Here is a 17,546-nt window from a genome sequence, read left to right as displayed (position 1 = left end):
GACGGACTCAAGAGCCATCTGAAGAGTGAGGTCTGCGTCGAGCTGCAGCCTGACGGATAGCAGCTTATCTTTTATCCTAACTACGAAGCGGTCGCACACGAACTCTTCTCGAAGAGCGCTGAACTCGCAGTCTTTCAAAAGTGTGTGAAGCGCAGTAATGAAATCTTCGGCCGACTCACCGTCTCGTTGCACTCTGGTGTTGAATCTGGCTTGTTCAAAGATTACGTTGCGTCACGGAATAAAATATTTGACGAACTGCTCCATGACTGCGTCGAATTTCTTGGAGTTCTCTTCAGAAAGAGCAAAAGTGGCGTAGATTTCCTCGGCTCACTCGCCCATGATGTAGAGTAGCACGTCCACTTGATGCTTCTTGGGCTTAACGCACAACCCTGAAGAGGTTCAGAAATGTCAAATCTTTATTTCCACTTCGGCCACTCGTTTGGCGACGAAAAGTTGAAGGTGTCCGGTGGTTGAATTACAAATGACACCATGGCCTCGAACGTTAAGGGGCCGCGTCACTTGAGTACCAAGATGTGCGTATAGGGAGCAGCGCACCGGTGTTTCGTTGCTGGCATCGTCCTTCGCACGGAGGAGGACTAGGAGCCGATGTGTGCTGGTAGAACCTGTTCTTCTGAGATGGCCAAACGAGGAGTGACATACGCACACGTTTAATGGTCTCTAAGACGTGTTTTATTTCTAGAAGAAGAAGAGCACGCACTGCCAGATCGCCGACCATGTGCAGTCACGGGGAACTATGTCTTCTCGTTTTCTCTAGATGGCAGCATATACAACAGATTGTGATAGAAAATTAGTAGACAACTATACAAAATAAGGTTAGTAGTTTTATCGGCCGTATAAACTTGTAAACATAGGCATACTAACTAAATTAACAAGCATGGTGTCACGTACGCACAAGCAAACATGAACACATCTTATTCGATGACTGGAAACACTATCCAAATGCTGTAGTGAGGAAACGCGGCAGCAGCGGCAAGTGAGTACCTTCGTGCTGCTGCTCGCATCAACGCGAAGCTGCGAAAACACAGCGCAGCATGGACTCTGTACCCATAGCTCGGGACCGGGTTCTACTCCAGACTGACCAGAGTAGAATGCACCCCCCCCCTCCCTACTCTTCCCTTCAAAGCCTTCTGCATGATGGAAGGTGGCGTGCTTCTTCCCTGCTTTGTCCATTGCGTGCACGAGCTTTAGTCGTGATTGCTGGCTCACCCTCACACGCTTTCTATCACACATACAGCATATAGTGTGCGGTGACGTTGTTATATGGTGTTATCGTCCTTGGACTTTATACGGAACCTCACGGCAATGTTGACGGCAGAAATGTGCCTGGGGTGTCCATATAATTGCTGTCAAAGAGGAATGTCTCAGTTTCACGAGAAGGTGGAGCATTGATGGCTGTAGCGAAGAGGCAACTGTACAAAGAAGGTTCGTAGTTTTATCGGCGTCACGCGCTCAGGCAAAGATACCCCAATGACCAAGAACGCTCGTTGTTGCAACGCGAGCGAACGCTTCGCACCGTGTCGTGGAAACTTGAGATTACGCAACTTTCAATACTAGACGCACAGGAACAAAATGCGCATGAAGGCCCCAACCATCTCGGCTCGGCCTTTGCACTTGCTGCCTCCAAGATATGGCACGTGGCCCGCATATGGACAGCCATGCGCAGCTAAAGCAGGGGTAAAGGAGAAGACACTCGTGCACTAAGGAGAGGGGGCAGATAGACGTGCATATCTTGCTTTTCTCCCCACTCTACCGCATGCTTGTTCATGTTACTGAGCAATCGCCCCTTCCCCACCTCCCTTGCGCTGAAGGAATCGTCAGCTCTTGTGAGTCTCCAAGGGCTCCGAGCTGCCTTGCGCTCCGTGGCCTCTGCAAATTAGGCGAAAAATGGTACAGCGCTGTTTCCTGCATACTACGTCTTGGCGCGCGCACTTCTATGGCACTTTTGCTGCTCGAACTTTTCATGCACGGATGGACAAATGCAAATAACTGTTCTCGGCCGAGATTTTTATAGTTTCTTCCTAGATTTACCAGCCATACAGGCTCCAAGTGCATACCTTAAATGGACGAAAACTTAGTTAAATCGAAACCGTGTCACAAAATTACTTCATCAATTTGCAAAAAAAAATACATGGTTTTCAATGAAACTAAGATTGGGAAATAAAGATAGTTTGTTACATCGCAAATCTTTTATTTTGAGGTTCATTACATTAAGGTTTGACCGTAATTGCTGAAATGAAGTGGTTCCTAGCTGCGTGGTCATTTTTGATCACACTGGTATGTAAACTGAAGTAAGTGCAATAGAAATGACACATTGATTCTGACATTTTGCTTCTAAGGTGCGTGTCCACAATGTGATGTTCTTTTGTAGCTGCTTGTTACCATTGGAATAGCACACCTACATTTTTTTTAAAAATCTTTTTGTCCTCCTAAGGAGCGCAGCCAAGTTTTTGTACAAAATAAATTCAACCTGTTTTCCTGTAATTATGTTTTAAATGTATGTTTAGTTTAATCAAATTTAAGCTGTTGTCTTGTCTACTCACCTGAATTGTAGCATGAAGCTACAGAGGAAATTCATATGGGTTTCTCAGAAAGAAAGTCTCGTAGTTGAAGACAAATTTGTCCTGGTCCGGGATTCAAACCTGAGACCAAGCCTTTTCGTGTCAGTCTCTCTACCATCTGAGCTAACAAGGAGGCTCAGGTGGTAGAGTGGTAGAACGGGTGAATTATTTGATAATTCGAGGCACTGGGACATTGAATACAGTCTAACTCACTTATAGTGATACCAGTTTTAACAATATATTGGTTATAACAATTAAAAGCTGCTGCACCATTAACTTTTGTATGTTTTCTATGGAGAAATAGCCTGCTTACTACAGTGTCCCCATGCCACATTATCGGTTATAATGATGAAGTCTGGCTGCTGGGTGTCCATGCCGAAAGGTAATGGAATGCGACATCCTTGAAAATAAAAAATAAAAAGTGAAATGCAAGCCACTGTATGATCGCCCGCCACCCCAACTGCGGCTGCACGTTTCTCTCCCCGAGAGATGCACGCCAGCCTCGCACACCTCTCTGCCATTGCTTTTCCACCCCTCCAAACACGAATGGACCGCCCCAACTGCACTGACAATGCTGCCGGCACTGCTCTCAGATTGCTCACTGGGCCCTCAGTCTGCACAATTAGCTAACGGATTAAGTTGCTCGTGCTTGCTTTTGTTCATTGCGTCGAAGTTGTTCCTGGCCATGTAGTTTCTCAGCCTTGTTTGACTTGCCGCCAGAATGGAACATGGCTGATCTGCGCACTGATCATCGGCAATGCATGATTTTGCCAGTGAAAAGAAAGTGCACTGCTGTAGGTTTGGAAACGAAGTGCCTCTAACTGATGAGATGATCGTATTGAACGTGTTTGCATCGGATAGCGACGGAGACGGCATGACGGCAGCGCTGACGCGGTAGGGCAGGCTGCCTCAACATTGTCTCTATGGGGGGTCCTGTAGATGATTCAGTCCCTCATGGGCTTGTTTTTGCAAGGGGCCTTCCGCTTCACTATGTGGAGCATCTGGATGCCTTGGAGAAGGATGTCGGCAAGCTTCGCGTAAAGCAAGCAAGGCTGACGGACATGCAGTTTTCTCGTGCAAGTCAGTGAGAAGTACGTGGCAAGATGCTTGTGGCGATCTGGTCCAAGCATTTCTTCTGGATTTTTCCAGCTGAGATGTTGCTGCGGCAATCTTCCCACATTTTTTAAAAGGCACCTTTTGGGGCCACTGTAGCGATGCCTCAGCGGAGTTCATATGTCATTTGCCATCCGTGACCCCTGTTTGCAGTTATTATAGCAGTGCCATTCTTGAACGCCAACAGCCACGGCTTGTTAACAACACGTGATCGCAGTGCACAGGAAGCAGAGTTAAATAGTTAAATGAGTCAACACAATCAGAAGCCAGATGGTGGAAGGTGGTGGGGAGGAGGACTGGCCTCCCCGCCATTATAGTTTTCTTGGAACAGCTATGCCATCCCCCATTTTGATTTCTCTTTTCATGCAACCCGGTTATAACAATGGAATTTTTGTGGTACTTGAGTATTGTTATAAGTGGGTTCGACTGTATGGCAAATCAGTTCTGCACAAGCCTGCCAGGCGAAGAAAAGTATATGAAAGGGAAACTTTCTGACAAAACCTGTATGGGTTTCCTTTGTAGCTTCTGGCTACAATTAAGGTGAATGACAATTTTTCCCTTTCATGAACTTTCCCTCACCTTGTGGGCTTCCGCATAACTGATTTGCCATATCCTTAGGTTATACAAGTTAACATAAACCAGTTCAAACTGGCTTGTACAATTATTTGTTCGCTCCAGAGCTAACTGGAACTGAACTGTTTGGCTGAACTGGAACAACAACTGGAACAGAAAACTGTTTCAGTTCGACGCTGTCTTCTCTGCACAGAACTCATAGTTGGAGTGAACTCTCCTTCAGCATTGCTCACAGCTTCCAAAGTCCCTGAAGTGGCACTTCTAAAGCAGTATTTGAGGAAAAGTTTTCCTCGTGAATTATTCATAACAATTGTTTTATCTAAGCATCAGTTGTCATTTGAAGCAATGTAATTTTGCTCTATACTATAAAATACCTGCTAGCCTATGGCGTGATGCAAACCCGAGTCCTCCATTGTGATGGGGCCCTTTACAACAAACATGCTGTAAAATACCCTGTGTCAACTTGCATAGCCAGTTTCCATAGAGTTTATCATGACCATTGAAACTGCCATTCCACTCACAATGTCACTGCACTGACAGCGATGTCATCAGGAGTGAACAAGGATTTTGACACTGCTTCCAAAGGGCATGAATAAGTTTCTGTTTGACTCTTTTGACTCCTTGTGAAGCACTGTAGCTCATCTGGGCATATATATAATCTCTTCTGAGCAGTTACAAAGTGCATTGCACAAGATGCCTGCTCACTCAAGATGTTTAAACATGTTAAACAAACACATTGTGATGGTTGCAGTCAAAAGATATTTTGTTTTTTTGTTGCCAACCAAGGAGCGATGCCCGAGGACTATGAGATGTACTATGGTTTCACACGGTTTGCCATTGAACTCAATGAACTTGACCCACAAGTGGCTAAACTGTTGCCTCCAACTGACTCAAGGTTCCGCCCAGACCAAAGGTATTGTGTCTACTTGTACAGCTCTGTCATTTCTTTCTGTGTTAGCCATTTCCTTAACCATTTGGGGGCCTGGTGTTCTTTCGATGTGCAACAAATTCAACTTCTGTCCACATAACGCATTAGCGGGCATTAAATTCAAATGATATTGATTAGAGATATTTTGTGAACCATTTTACAATTATTCTAATCTGAAGGTTCATGCAAAGGTTAGGACTTGTGCTAGTTTGATTTTTATTAGGATAATTGTTTAACAAGCAACATGGCCTCTTTGTCGCTGTCATAGTCCCTTGGAGACACCTCGTAATTAACGCCGAAGTTGTCTGAATTAGGGTTATTAAAAATTTATTGAATTTCTACATTATTCTGAAAGCACTTTGGCTTTTTGCACCAGTCTGCCATGTTAGAAATTAAACACTAGCAGCACCTACAGTCTATAAGCTTTGTTGCACCATCTGTCATACAAAACAAAGCCTACCATAAAATGTTTGTTTAACCAACAAATGAATAGATGATGTAACCAGTCTATGGATGTTTAACTTTTACAAATGATCGTGGGCATGGTCAGAGCTTTGCATCGGTGGCCAAGTGAGTGCACTTGGGCATGCCACTTAAAGGGACACTAAAGCCAAATGGTAAATCAATTTAGATGGATAAAGTATTAATTGAAAGCTTTGTTGTCATTGATTGCACAATACTAGGTCAATATTTAGAAGAGGAAATGAAGCTCAAAGTTTCATTTTTTTAAATTTCATGCCAAAACCTCAGTGCTGGTATGTCAGTGTGACATCACGGATTTCAAAGTATTATTTCGTATTTGGGCCACCTTGGCTTAGTGAAAGCTTGCAAAACTTGCCATGTTCAGTCTTTGGCTCCTTTAGGATGTAATCAATACTTACAGCTAAAGAATTAACTGCTGGGCTCCATCAGACACTGTCAAAATCCATGGCGTCACGGTGAGCTGGTGCGGGAACTTCATGGCGGTGTCGCCACCCGTCTTTAGTGTCTTTAGTTTTTTCTGGCTTACCAAGTGTCTTCTCGCGGCAAGAGTGGTGTTTTTGGTATTCTGGAAGAGTAGTTTACTGATACAGAAAAAAATTATTTGTCTCTTTAGTGTACCTTTAAAGGGGTAAATGAGAGAAACACATTTGAATGCTGTAAGCAACTTAATTTTCACAAGTTTCTGTGATGGGTCTACAGTTTATGATTGGTTTTGGGGACAATTCACCCTTTGATATGGTCACAGTTTACATTCAGTCTTTCCACTTAACGAAATGCAGTGCTCATTAATTATTCCCAAATTTCAGATTGTGCCAAGAACTTCATCTTAATCGGACTGTGCTGCCTTGTGAATATAAACTCATTTATGGTGCTATACATTTCATTAGTTCCCTCTGAAGCTTTTCCTATTTGAGATAATACCTTAAGTACTGAAACATTTCAGCATTAGAAAAGCATACTTCACATTGTGACTGACACAGGTTTTGTTAATTATTCTTTATTTGACAGTTCCGTGTTTGAGAAAAAGCTTCAGAAATATTGCATAACCATAACAACATCTTGCACTTACAGTGATGCCATGATATGATTTCAGGCTGTTAGAGGTGGGCAACATTGCTGCAGCTGAAGCAGTCAAGTCTCAACTGGAGCAGAGTCAGAGGGAACGACGAAAGCAAAGGGAAGAACAGGGCATTGAGTATCAGCCAATGTGGTTCAGGTAGGTTCATCTGTCAGACAGAAAGCATCCTTACAGCTACCTTGGTTAGGCTCTTAATAAGGAAGTTCACTTTTCTTTAGTAACCTCATAATAGGGCAGTAGCACGGACGCCTATATTGACATGTGTACTTATTTATACTTTTCTCGGGGAATGCATTCACCCACTAACAACTTCAGGTAACGGCTCACCGCAAGACACACCTGGATGGTTTGGAATATGCTCAAAGGTTATCCTTGAGTCTCTCATGTCTGTTGACACCGAACCTTATGTAATCTGAATGTGTGCATGACGCGAATGGCGTAATACCTTCCAGTAGGCACGTCGGCACCATTGATTACGCTGGACCCTCCGATGAGTCATGTACTTGACTGATGCACTTGACCCGCAGATCAGATTTTCACCAATCGCCGACTGTGCTCACCGCTGTCATTTTGCTTGACTTACCTGTTTTTCTGAGCATAGGTCCGCCCACTAAAAAGTTAGTTTCGTAGTTCACAGTTTTGCTACTGTGTTCATCATCACTACAATGTGACAATACAGTGGACTCTCGTTACAGCGGACCCTGATAATCCGGCAAAAAACGTCCATTTTATCTGAAATCCGTCATATGCGAAACGTCTCACTTCCGAAACTTTCGTCGCGATGAAAGAGTGAGTGACAAACTTCGAAAGTAAAAAACAAGCAAATAAAAGTCGCAGTTTCTCCCAAGGCGAAGCATCGATTGCGATAGCAAATTAAGCAAGATAAGCACGGCAGCAGCAGCGAGCGAATTGACCTTCGTGCTGTTTCTTGCTTCAAGGCGAACGAAACATCGAAAGCACAGCACATATGGAGCTACCAGCACTGTGTGCACTTCGTCCACATTACAGATCGAGTTGAAGATGAGGCCCGCGTGGGTACACACTTTGTTCACATCACAGATCACTTTCAAGATACGGTGCCCGCACGGGCAAGCACTTTGTCCACATCGCAGATCGCTTTCAAGGTATATGGCGGTGGCACCATAAGCAGCAGCCACCGGAGTAGAACCCCCTCTCTCTCTCGCCCCCCTCCCCCTCCCATGCCCTGCGCGCGAATGAACTCTGCACGTTTCCGCCCTGCCTTCCTACCTCGCGCGCGCGATATTGAGCTGCGATGATCGGCTGACCCTCACAAGTCGGTTGTCAGCACGTGTCGACACTGCAAAAGTATGTTTTATATGCCCGAGTTTTAAAATTATTTATTCGGGGGTGCGTTAGAGTGTCGAAAGTACTGCTGAATGAATGAGTGGCGTGTTCTAAAGTTTTTCTGCATTTTGTATAATTTGACCTGCCAGATAATTCAATCAGTTTTATCGGTCTCGGCAAGGTCATATTACCACCACCAACAACAAAAAACGTTGCGGTAATTTTTATTGCATTGCCATTTCAGAAAAGAGACAACGAAAGATGGAAAGGAGCACTGGACTTACACTCACAAATACTGGGAGACTCGCACAAACCCTGGCTTTGGCAGCATCCCATTTCCAGAAAAGCTTTGGGATCCTCTTTAACATAACAGCAGGGCTCACTCACGCACAGTGCCAGAGTGGTGGTAGTAGTACATGTGGATCTGTCTTGTGTTTTCTTTTTATTTGTTGAATTTGCATTCTTTCATTGCTGTGCAAGCGCACAATCTTTATTTGCACTGCTTTTTCTTTTTCTACTCTGAGGTTGTAGGCCTGAATTCATTGTGTCACTAACTGTATGAGTGGCATTTTGTTCTATAGCAAGGTGACTACCTCCAGTACAGTGCACACATCGAAGCATGGTATACTGAAGTCTTTGTTGTTTATTGATTGATGCTTATCTGTTGGCACACATATCATGCGTATTCGGTGAACTTTAATTAGTGTTAATGCTGCTCCTACCCATGGACTTTCATGCTGGCAGAAGAACTCCTGCTGGCAGGTGATAATTGCTGGGGCATTCTAGTTGTGTGATGCTTGTAAGTTTTGCATACTTTGAATTGTTAACACACACACATATATATATGTGCCGCTTTAGATTGTTCTGTTTGGTGACTTTGTCCTTGTAGTACCTTTACCAGGGGTCTGCAAATATTAATGTTGATTATATTGTTTTCCTATGCTTTGGTATTAATGCAGAGTTTGCTTGCTTGAAAAACATGGAAGGCCTTGATTCATTCATTATATATACCATTTTGACCGGTGCATCAGTAGGTGTGTTAAATAGTTAGTGCCTGCTTTGTGAAATGGTCATTGAACTTATAGTAGAACAGCATGTTTTTCTCAATTTTACATGCTAATAATTTCTCATTGTCAAACAAGATTTGTAAAAAAATTAAAAAAAGTGTAAGACATTGCTGTAGAGTATGACATCTGAAAATTGTAAATACAACATGATTACTTTTTATGTACTTTGACACTGTATTGTGAAACCAACAGTGCAAACAAACCAATAAGCAGAAGACATTCAGGGGAGAGTCACTATGCTTGTCAGCTTTTTGGATGTTTTCTGGAGCTCCCAGAGTCATAAGATGACATTTGGGAGTAATTTTTTTATTGTTCAGTACTTAATGGCTTAGTCACTGAAATAAGTGAGATGGTGTGTGATTGCATGCTTATGCTTATGGACGTCCCAGGTTTTGAGTGAATGAATATAGAATCTTTGAATCTATAGTTTGTATAGAAGTGCAGTGTCACACAGTTATTAAGCTGCACATTCAATTCCTGGTCTTAGAAGGAGTGGAAAGAAAAACGGCCAAGTACTTAGATTTAGCGAGAGATCTGCTATGTGGGCTTGTTGGTTGTTCATCTTGAAACAAGTGAGTTGTAGCGCTGACTTGGGTTCACATTAAAATTTGTGAAGTGCTCAAAATGAATATAAAGCACTTCACTACAGGATCTGTCATAGGCCAAGGATTGCTTTGGGGGCGTTAAACCTATCAATCAGTCATCACATAAATATCAAAGTCCTTTTTTTTTTACCTCTTTTATGACTTAGGGAAGTACTTTTATATTCAGTGTAATGTTGGAATTTTACTTTCTATTGACAGTGTTTCGAAGAAAGAAAAAAAAAACAATTTTGATATTTGCACACCCCTGGTTTGTGGATACTGTTGAAGCGGCAAGATTTTACGGCATATGAAGCAATGTGTTTGTATTATTTGTTGTAAGGATTTTATCATTTGCTCGCTGCCATGTCATGAGATGCCAACGACTACATTCTGCAGTGCTGGTGCGTGAAAACTGTTTTAAGTCAGGTTTGGGTTGCTGTTGAGACCCTCGAGTTTGCCTTAACATGTGGGACAGTCTTGAGCGGGTGCACTGACTGGCCCACATTCTTACCTAGCCATGTACCATCCCGATACATGTGATGCTTCCATATATAAGTAGGCAAGCAGAGTTCAATGTCTATACTGCGGTAGTCTTTCGCTCTGTATAAAAACGAGAGGCAGCCACTCTTATACATAGACAGATAATACAGCTAGAATGAAGTTCACTTTTCTTTTTCTCCTGGTGTTGATGAAGGGGCCCTGAAACATCCTTGCCCTCCTTTTGCCAGATGTCTGTCTTTTTGCAATCTTTCAGTGATATTGCATTGTAGTGCATCCAGTGAAAGTTGTCAGTTGGTTTCCTTATATGGAAATGTAGAAAATGTTTGAAGTGCATTGATACGAGGTTAAAAGTTAATGGGTTCAAAGCATTCATTTTGAGGAACTTGTATGGGTCTCCAATTGTAGCTGCGTGCTACTTTCAGATAAATGGCAACTTTCTCTTGCTAGCATCTTCCACCTTGTGAATTCGTGCAGTTTTGATTTGGTTTTTAAGTTTTCTATTGCTTCTAGTTGTCAAGTAATTCACCCTTGCCCTGCCATCTGCTAGCCTCCCGGTTAGATTAGGTTGGTGCAGTGACTATCCTCAAAAGGCGGTGGTGTTTGGTTTGATCCCCGAAGCAGGACAAATTTTTCATCTGCAAAGCTTTTTTTATGATTAGCCTGTGTGGGTTTCCTTGGTAGCTTAATGCTACATTCTGGTGAATACCAACTTTCTCTTGCATGATTATACATGGCTGTATGACCAACTGTGAGGGTGCCTTGGTCCTGCCCATATTCAGTGTGCTTGTAATGACAAGTAGAAATGAAAAGCCTGAATGACAAAGAAACTGTAGCATCAGTGAAAGGTGTTTCAGGGCCCCTTTAAAAGCTGCTGTCTGTAGCAGTCCTAGAGACAGATTTAATAGGACGGAGCTTTTCTTTTTTCTTGCTTTGCCAGTTGACTTAATTGTGTTATGCTTGTAACCTTCAGCTGAATCCTGCAGGCAGGCATGTCAGTTGTGGTTTTACATTCATTTTGAAGCGAATTTTGTTTTATGAGTAAAAGACCACGCCATGTGGCTGTGTAGTGCTTCTTAGTCCAAGGAATGTGGGTGTGCCATTGAGCCATGAGACACACATTACAGACACTGTGATTTGTTGAAGTGTTGAAGAGGAAACTGGAATGCTGTCTCCAAAAAATAGGGTTGCACACAAGCCGAAATGTTTCAAAAATAGAAGCAAGTGGCAATAGAGATAGTGCCTCATGGTGAGAGAGAGCCAAACAAACAATTTTATTTGCACAGTCCGCTTATGGAAAGTGTGCTACAGTCCCTGAAGCACGTGGAGCACTGGTCACTCTTGAATGCATTTGTGCAGTTGAGTCAGTAATAATGGCAGTAATAAGAAAGCAGCAGTAATAATATATATATATATATATATATATATATATATATATATATATATATATATATAGTGTTAATTTGATGTCCTCTAAGCTTTTAGGCTGGAATTCTCCGTGTGACTATTGTATGTTTAAAAAGAAAAGAGGAATTGCTGGTACAGGTTGGAGACATGAAGTGTATTTTTGTGTATGTACATCCAATTCTGTTTCTCCACTTGAATGTCTATTGGGCAGTGGTATGTTGCGTTCAGATCTGCTGAAGCATCTTTTCCATTTGTAGAACCATTTGTTTGTTGACAGAAGCAGGTAAACTAACTGCAGAAAAATGCATCTATTGTGTTGGACAATGTTACTTAAGGTGGATATTTTTCCTCAACTTGTCACATTTTAAACATTACTTTTTTCCAACATTTGCTTAGTGATGACAATTTTGCTAGTTACTATGCATTACCTAATTATTTATATCGTTGCAAGGTATGCTGAGGGCAAAGGTATAAGATCATGTTGATGGTAACTAACTTAGTCACAAATTTCTATGTGCAGTTGGTTTGTTCAGACATAGAACTGTTCGAGTTACTTTCATTATTAGGTACTGCCCTTAGTACTCCTGTAACAAGAAAAAGAAAGTGTGCATATGATACCATTTTTTGCAGTCATTGTGTTATCTTTTGTTTGTACATTTGTGACAATCAGAAATAGTGATGTGCCATGATGACTATCAGGACATGCTGTAGACAATTCTTGGCATGCTTTGACCAAGGTTATTGTGAAGTGATGAGTAAAGCCTTGCTTAAGCTACTGTAAGAGCTTCAGTGATGCTTAATGATATTTTGCTTGCTTGTTTTCTTTCTCTCTCTCTTTGGAGTGCATTTGATTCTAATAGACTCTTGGCCTGGTATTTACTTGTTGAGTGGCAACTGTTGCAGTTCTGAATGCTAAGAAATGCAAATGTACGAAAGAATTTGCGTCCATGGTCCCTGTGAAAGGTGACACCTCTGCTTGTCAAGTGATATACCTGAACTTGTAAAGCTCTTGTGAACAGGCATGTGTGGGGGCTTTTGTACTGTTAAAAGAGAGCAAGTAACAATGAAGGCTTGTGGTTTTTGTTTGCAAGAGGCACATACTTGCAAGCCTAAGTCTGTATACACTAAAAAAAAAAAAAATTTACATCTTCCACACTTCTTGCTGCCACTGTGATGATGGAAGTTGTTGCTCTGCATATCCCTCTGAATCAAAGTCTAGCCTTCTGTGCTCTTGGACATCTGTGCAGTTGTTTTTGTCTTTAAAATGCTTGTGCTAGCTCAAAACATATTTTGGTAGCTGCACTCATTGCATTCTCTGAATGGCCTAAATGGGAATCAAAGGCTGGTCCTTGTGGCTTCTTGTTTGAAATAGCTAGCATTTTTGTTCTCCTACTAAAAAAAATCTCTGTAAAATAATTTGTGTTCCCCATTTGCTGTCCTGGTTGGCATTTGTATAACAAAGGTAAGGTGCACAAGTGTGGGTATGCACCCAACAGGTTTGGCGATTAGCATGACAGGGATGATGTATTCTTGCACATTTGGTGCCTTTCTGACTGAATATGTTTGTGCCACATTTCATTATTTCTTTCCTATAGTGTTCTCCTATACACTGGTTCTCTTAAGCGGAACTTTGTGTGTAATTCAGCTTAAGGCGTAAATTCACCAGTGTGTTCCAGTTTCATTATGGACTGAAATTAAGTTAGTGGTTTCTGGTGCTTTTCAGGTTTTATAGTGTTCAAGTGTTTTGATCTGATAGTTGTCAGGATGGAAATATTGTGCCACCCTGGCTTTGTTGGATGTGTTCTAGCAATTTATGGTGCACTTTGCCTGTTTGCTTTGCTTCTCAGTGCAGTAATGACTCAGAAACACCTCGATTACTGAAAAGCCAGATTAGTGAGGAGTGTTTATGCTCAGAAAGAGATCTGGATTGTCAACTGTGGCAAGAGAAAGAAAGTATCGACTGTGACGTTTTTTCAAATATTTGTTAGCAGCTAGCGGTGAAGAACTCTAGTAAAAAAAGTTTATCACCTTGTGTGAATACTGAGCATAGCATGGTTTGTATAGCAAGGTTCTAGCTTATTGAGGGTTGTACTGTTTAGCGAGTGCTGGATGGGATTCCAGCTTGCTGGTTTTCTGCTTACATTTATAGGCTGAAACAAGCCTTAAAGATATTTTTCTGGAGACCACCATGTTCCAAGCTGAGCCATTTGCCAACTGATCGTTAAAGTTAGTTCTTACTTTGTCATTTTACAGTGCTTATATAGGCTGGCATACACCTTTTTCTGGTGAAAACGTCATTCACAGTTAAGTCATAAGATATTTGATCCAGGTGAATTGTCATACCAGTAAATTGACATACAGCTATGAGGTGTACCTACTAAAGTGCTGGATATGTTAATATTACATAAATTGTTCATGACTTAGATAGAATATACCTTCGCCCACTTGTGGCATGTGAAACAGCTTGAGTGGCTTATCGCAATTTGGATGTTAATGTTGCATCTGACTGCTTGACTATTTGGGCCAAAATATAGCTAGGCAGTGATGGGCACCAACTACTTGTATGTAGTTACCCTTATGTGCCACCCTTTCTTGTGGTTTCAACAACTAGTTTACTACTTTTCAAGCAGTGTAATTGGGATCACCTAATGACTACTTTCTGTGCATTGCAAAAGCTTATATTGTTAGGTAATCCCTAAGCACTGGGCTTTACGCTAGCTTACTAAATTAGTGCAAAATCTCACAAACACTAACACAAGCTTCACATCTGTTTTATAGTTGTATTGTTTCCTTTAAAAAGTTGCAGAAAACATTGGAAGGGATTTTGTGCATACATAAAGGGTATTTGTCCAGGCACCTACTCGGCATTCATTTGTGGTAGCAGATGTAAAATATCCAAGGGTCATGAAATTAATTGCATTTTGAATAGCCTTTTTTTTGCGTAATCAAGGGTCAATGGCGTGTATGGTAGCTTAAAAGTAATTATAATATTAATAAAGTTTTATTGCCAACAAAACTAAAATTATAAATTAGTGAGCTTAAACCAGTGCATGCAACTTATTTTACGACATCCGCCTATGGCGGCGTCAGCATTAGTATTTAAGATAATCTACCTGACTAATTTGTGCTTGTGTGGTACAAGTAAGCATGTCCTGTGAAGACGCTTTAACTCTGTTATCATTTAAAGCTTGAATGGCAAGCACATGTTTTGAGCGAATTTAGGCAATACTTTAAACAAAGCCAGTCATTGTCTCATCTGGAGTCCTGCTTAGTTGCCATGGTGTGTTATAAAGCTATTCCAGATTTAATCCCATTTAGTGCAGGCGTGGGAAGGAAGGTGAAATGAAAGTTGACCCATACAGGGTATCTTGCATTGTATCATCTGACTATGCTAGTGAAGTGCTCTGCAGTTATTCCGTGCTAAGATACCCTTGTACAAATACTTTGACATTAAAGGTGCCCAATGTACTCCCAAGAACAGCAATTGTTATCCATATACTACTTCCATTGGGGCAGCAAGTGGTGTTCTTTGCCGATAGCATGTAGGTCCTGAATTATCTTCCCTTTGCATCTTCCCTTTGCCAGTGCTTGGTGTCACCTCATCTTCATGGAATAATAAAACCAACTTGTAACAACACCTGCCAATCATCAGTTTTACAAAACAGAGAGGTGCCACAGTATTGCGCCTCATTTCACCGAGTCCAGTTAAATTTTTTTCGGTGTCTAGTCACCTGCTTAGGAACTTCATGTGAAACTTTTCAACAGATTTATTCTGGTGCAAGCATTTTGTTTAGTACAAAGTAATTGTAGCATTGTTAACCACTTCCGTTCTTTGTAGTTGTTTTATGTGGGAACTAGATTTTTTTTTTTTTACATGTTTGCATATTCACTTTTGCAGAGAACTGCTTGCAACAATTTATTTCTACTTGTTCTGACGTCCTTGACTAAACATGCTTTTTTTTTCACTTTAATCATATTCTTGGGCCTCTCTTCTAAAATTGCAGCCTGTGATACACTTGGTTCTTCCCCTTTACATACATGCACATGAGCGTGTCTTTTGTGTGCACAGTACATACTAAGGCAATGTTACATGCAGTAAAAAAGTGACATTTTAAACACACTTAGGACCTTAGCATATTCAGTCATTGAGAGCATGCCATGCTGCCAAAGGAGTGCAATGAGTTCAAGTGCTCATTAAAATTGCTTTTTGTCTCATAGTTGTGGCCACATGCAGCTACTTGAAAAGTAGTTTAAACTAGTTGTATTACTGCTGTGTTAGCTGCTGCCCATCACTGTAGCTAGGATATAGATGTCTTACTGCTGGTACAGGCAAACAAGGTTAGGGGATATTTGTTCCATATCATATTCACCAGTAGTACGCTTGATAGGAGTTTCAGAAAACCTGTTTAGCCACCTGGATCTTAGCCACAGCAGCTGTAGTTGTGAATCATTGACTAGCAGCTTGCTTAAGAGTTGAACGTTCACTCTAGTTGGCATATAGGCTTGGTTCTTGTTTTCATAGTACTTATTCTTTTTTTTATCCTTTGACAACCTAAAGTGCACCTCTTTTGTCCACTGCTTTCCTTCAATATCTGAAACAATCCTTGCTTGCAGATGTTCCTAAAACAAGTGTTGGGCCATTCAAGCAATAATAGCAGCAGAGTGAACCCACTTATAGCTCTTCTTTTTAAAAAAAAATTGTTGCATGTTCGTGCAAGCTCAATGCTTTTCGACACTGCGTTTTTATTGTTGTGAAAAATAAAAAGTGGCAAAGAGGCTGTTAAAGCCATGCGCTTCTGGCACAGACAAATTTGGTATACTTGGTCATCCATGTTGGCCTTGCAAAACTGGGTGTGCATCCTGTGAACATGAACACTGACTTGCAGTGTTTGTATTACAGTGATACATTGTGATAATGATACAGTGATCCAATGATTATCTGCATGTTACATGCAGAGGTGTAATTGACATGGTATGAACAGAGCTCATGGCCCCCTTATATTGATTATGGGCACCAGCACAGAAGACCTGTACTAGTAGAGGAAACACAAATACAGTTCTGCTTTTGACTAAGTGTATTGCTTTAATTAAGCCATTTTCATAATTGTAAAGTTAGCTTTCCTGTAGGCCAGTTTGCCCAACTATTGGCAGCAGAGTCATTTTTGCAAGCAGCAAGCACAAGCACTGTTTGCTTGTATTATGACAGAAAATGTAGACGTTCTTGTGATGAAACCATGTGCAAGAGATAACCACCAGCATATGAAGCGAGCACTTACTTTGTCTTTGCTTTAACAATGACTGGTGCCTCCCGTAGTTGGTAAAGTGAGCAGTGCAGTGGAGCGTGCTTGCAAACTAGGAAAAGAGAGTATTGTGGTGTTATATGTACCAAATGCACGATTTGTTTATGAAGCACGCCGTAGTCGGGTGCCTCTGGATTAATTTTGACCGCCTATGGTGTTGCGCTCAGTGGCGTAGCAACAGGAAGGGGGGGGGGGCGAGGGGCCTGTTGGGGGGGGGGGTGTCATATACGTCTGAAGACACCCCTCTTTCCGCCGGCTACACCCGTGGGGGGGGGGGGGGGGTAACAGATGACCTGTGGGCACAAGGTCGCGGGATCAAATCCCGGCGGCCATATTTCAATGGGGGCGAAATGCAAAAATGCTAGTGTCCCGTTCATCGGGAGCACATTAAAGGTCTCCTGGTGGTCAGAATTAATCCGGAGTCCCCTATTACAGCGTGACTCATAATCAAATGTGGTTTCGGCACGTAAAACCCCAGAATTCAGTTTAATTTGGACCACCTGGGGTTCCTTAACGTGCACCCAATGCACGGGACACGGACGATGTTGCATTTCGCCCCATCGTGTATTGCTGATAGACCGGTCACAGATATACAGCAAAAGAATTGTGGAGAAACTATCGACGATGATCG

General features: G+C 41.9%; 1 protein-coding gene across 6 annotated transcripts in view; it reads left to right on the top strand.

The window, feature by feature from the left end:
* LOC142566709 (oxysterol-binding protein-related protein 6-like) overlaps positions 1-16,425 on the top strand; it is a 147,555-nt gene extending 131,130 nt beyond the window's left edge. For all 6 annotated transcript variants that reach the window (XM_075677557.1, XM_075677575.1, XM_075677565.1 and 3 more), the window contains 3 exons: positions 5,052-5,178; positions 6,770-6,892; positions 8,304-16,425. In XM_075677557.1, the coding sequence (XP_075533672.1) occupies positions 5,052-5,178; positions 6,770-6,892; positions 8,304-8,424 (371 nt within the window). In that variant the 3' untranslated portion in view covers positions 8,425-16,425. The remainder of the gene's footprint in view (positions 1-5,051; positions 5,179-6,769; positions 6,893-8,303) is intronic.
* Positions 16,426-17,546: the final 1,121 nt, after the last annotated feature.

Source organism: Dermacentor variabilis, chromosome 1, assembly GCF_050947875.1.
Source record: "Dermacentor variabilis isolate Ectoservices chromosome 1, ASM5094787v1, whole genome shotgun sequence".
In the NCBI taxonomy this organism is placed as follows: Eukaryota; Metazoa; Arthropoda; class Arachnida; order Ixodida; family Ixodidae; genus Dermacentor; species Dermacentor variabilis.
The sequence above is the reverse complement of the archived record's forward strand: the minus strand, read 5'-3'. Positions and strand labels throughout refer to the sequence as shown.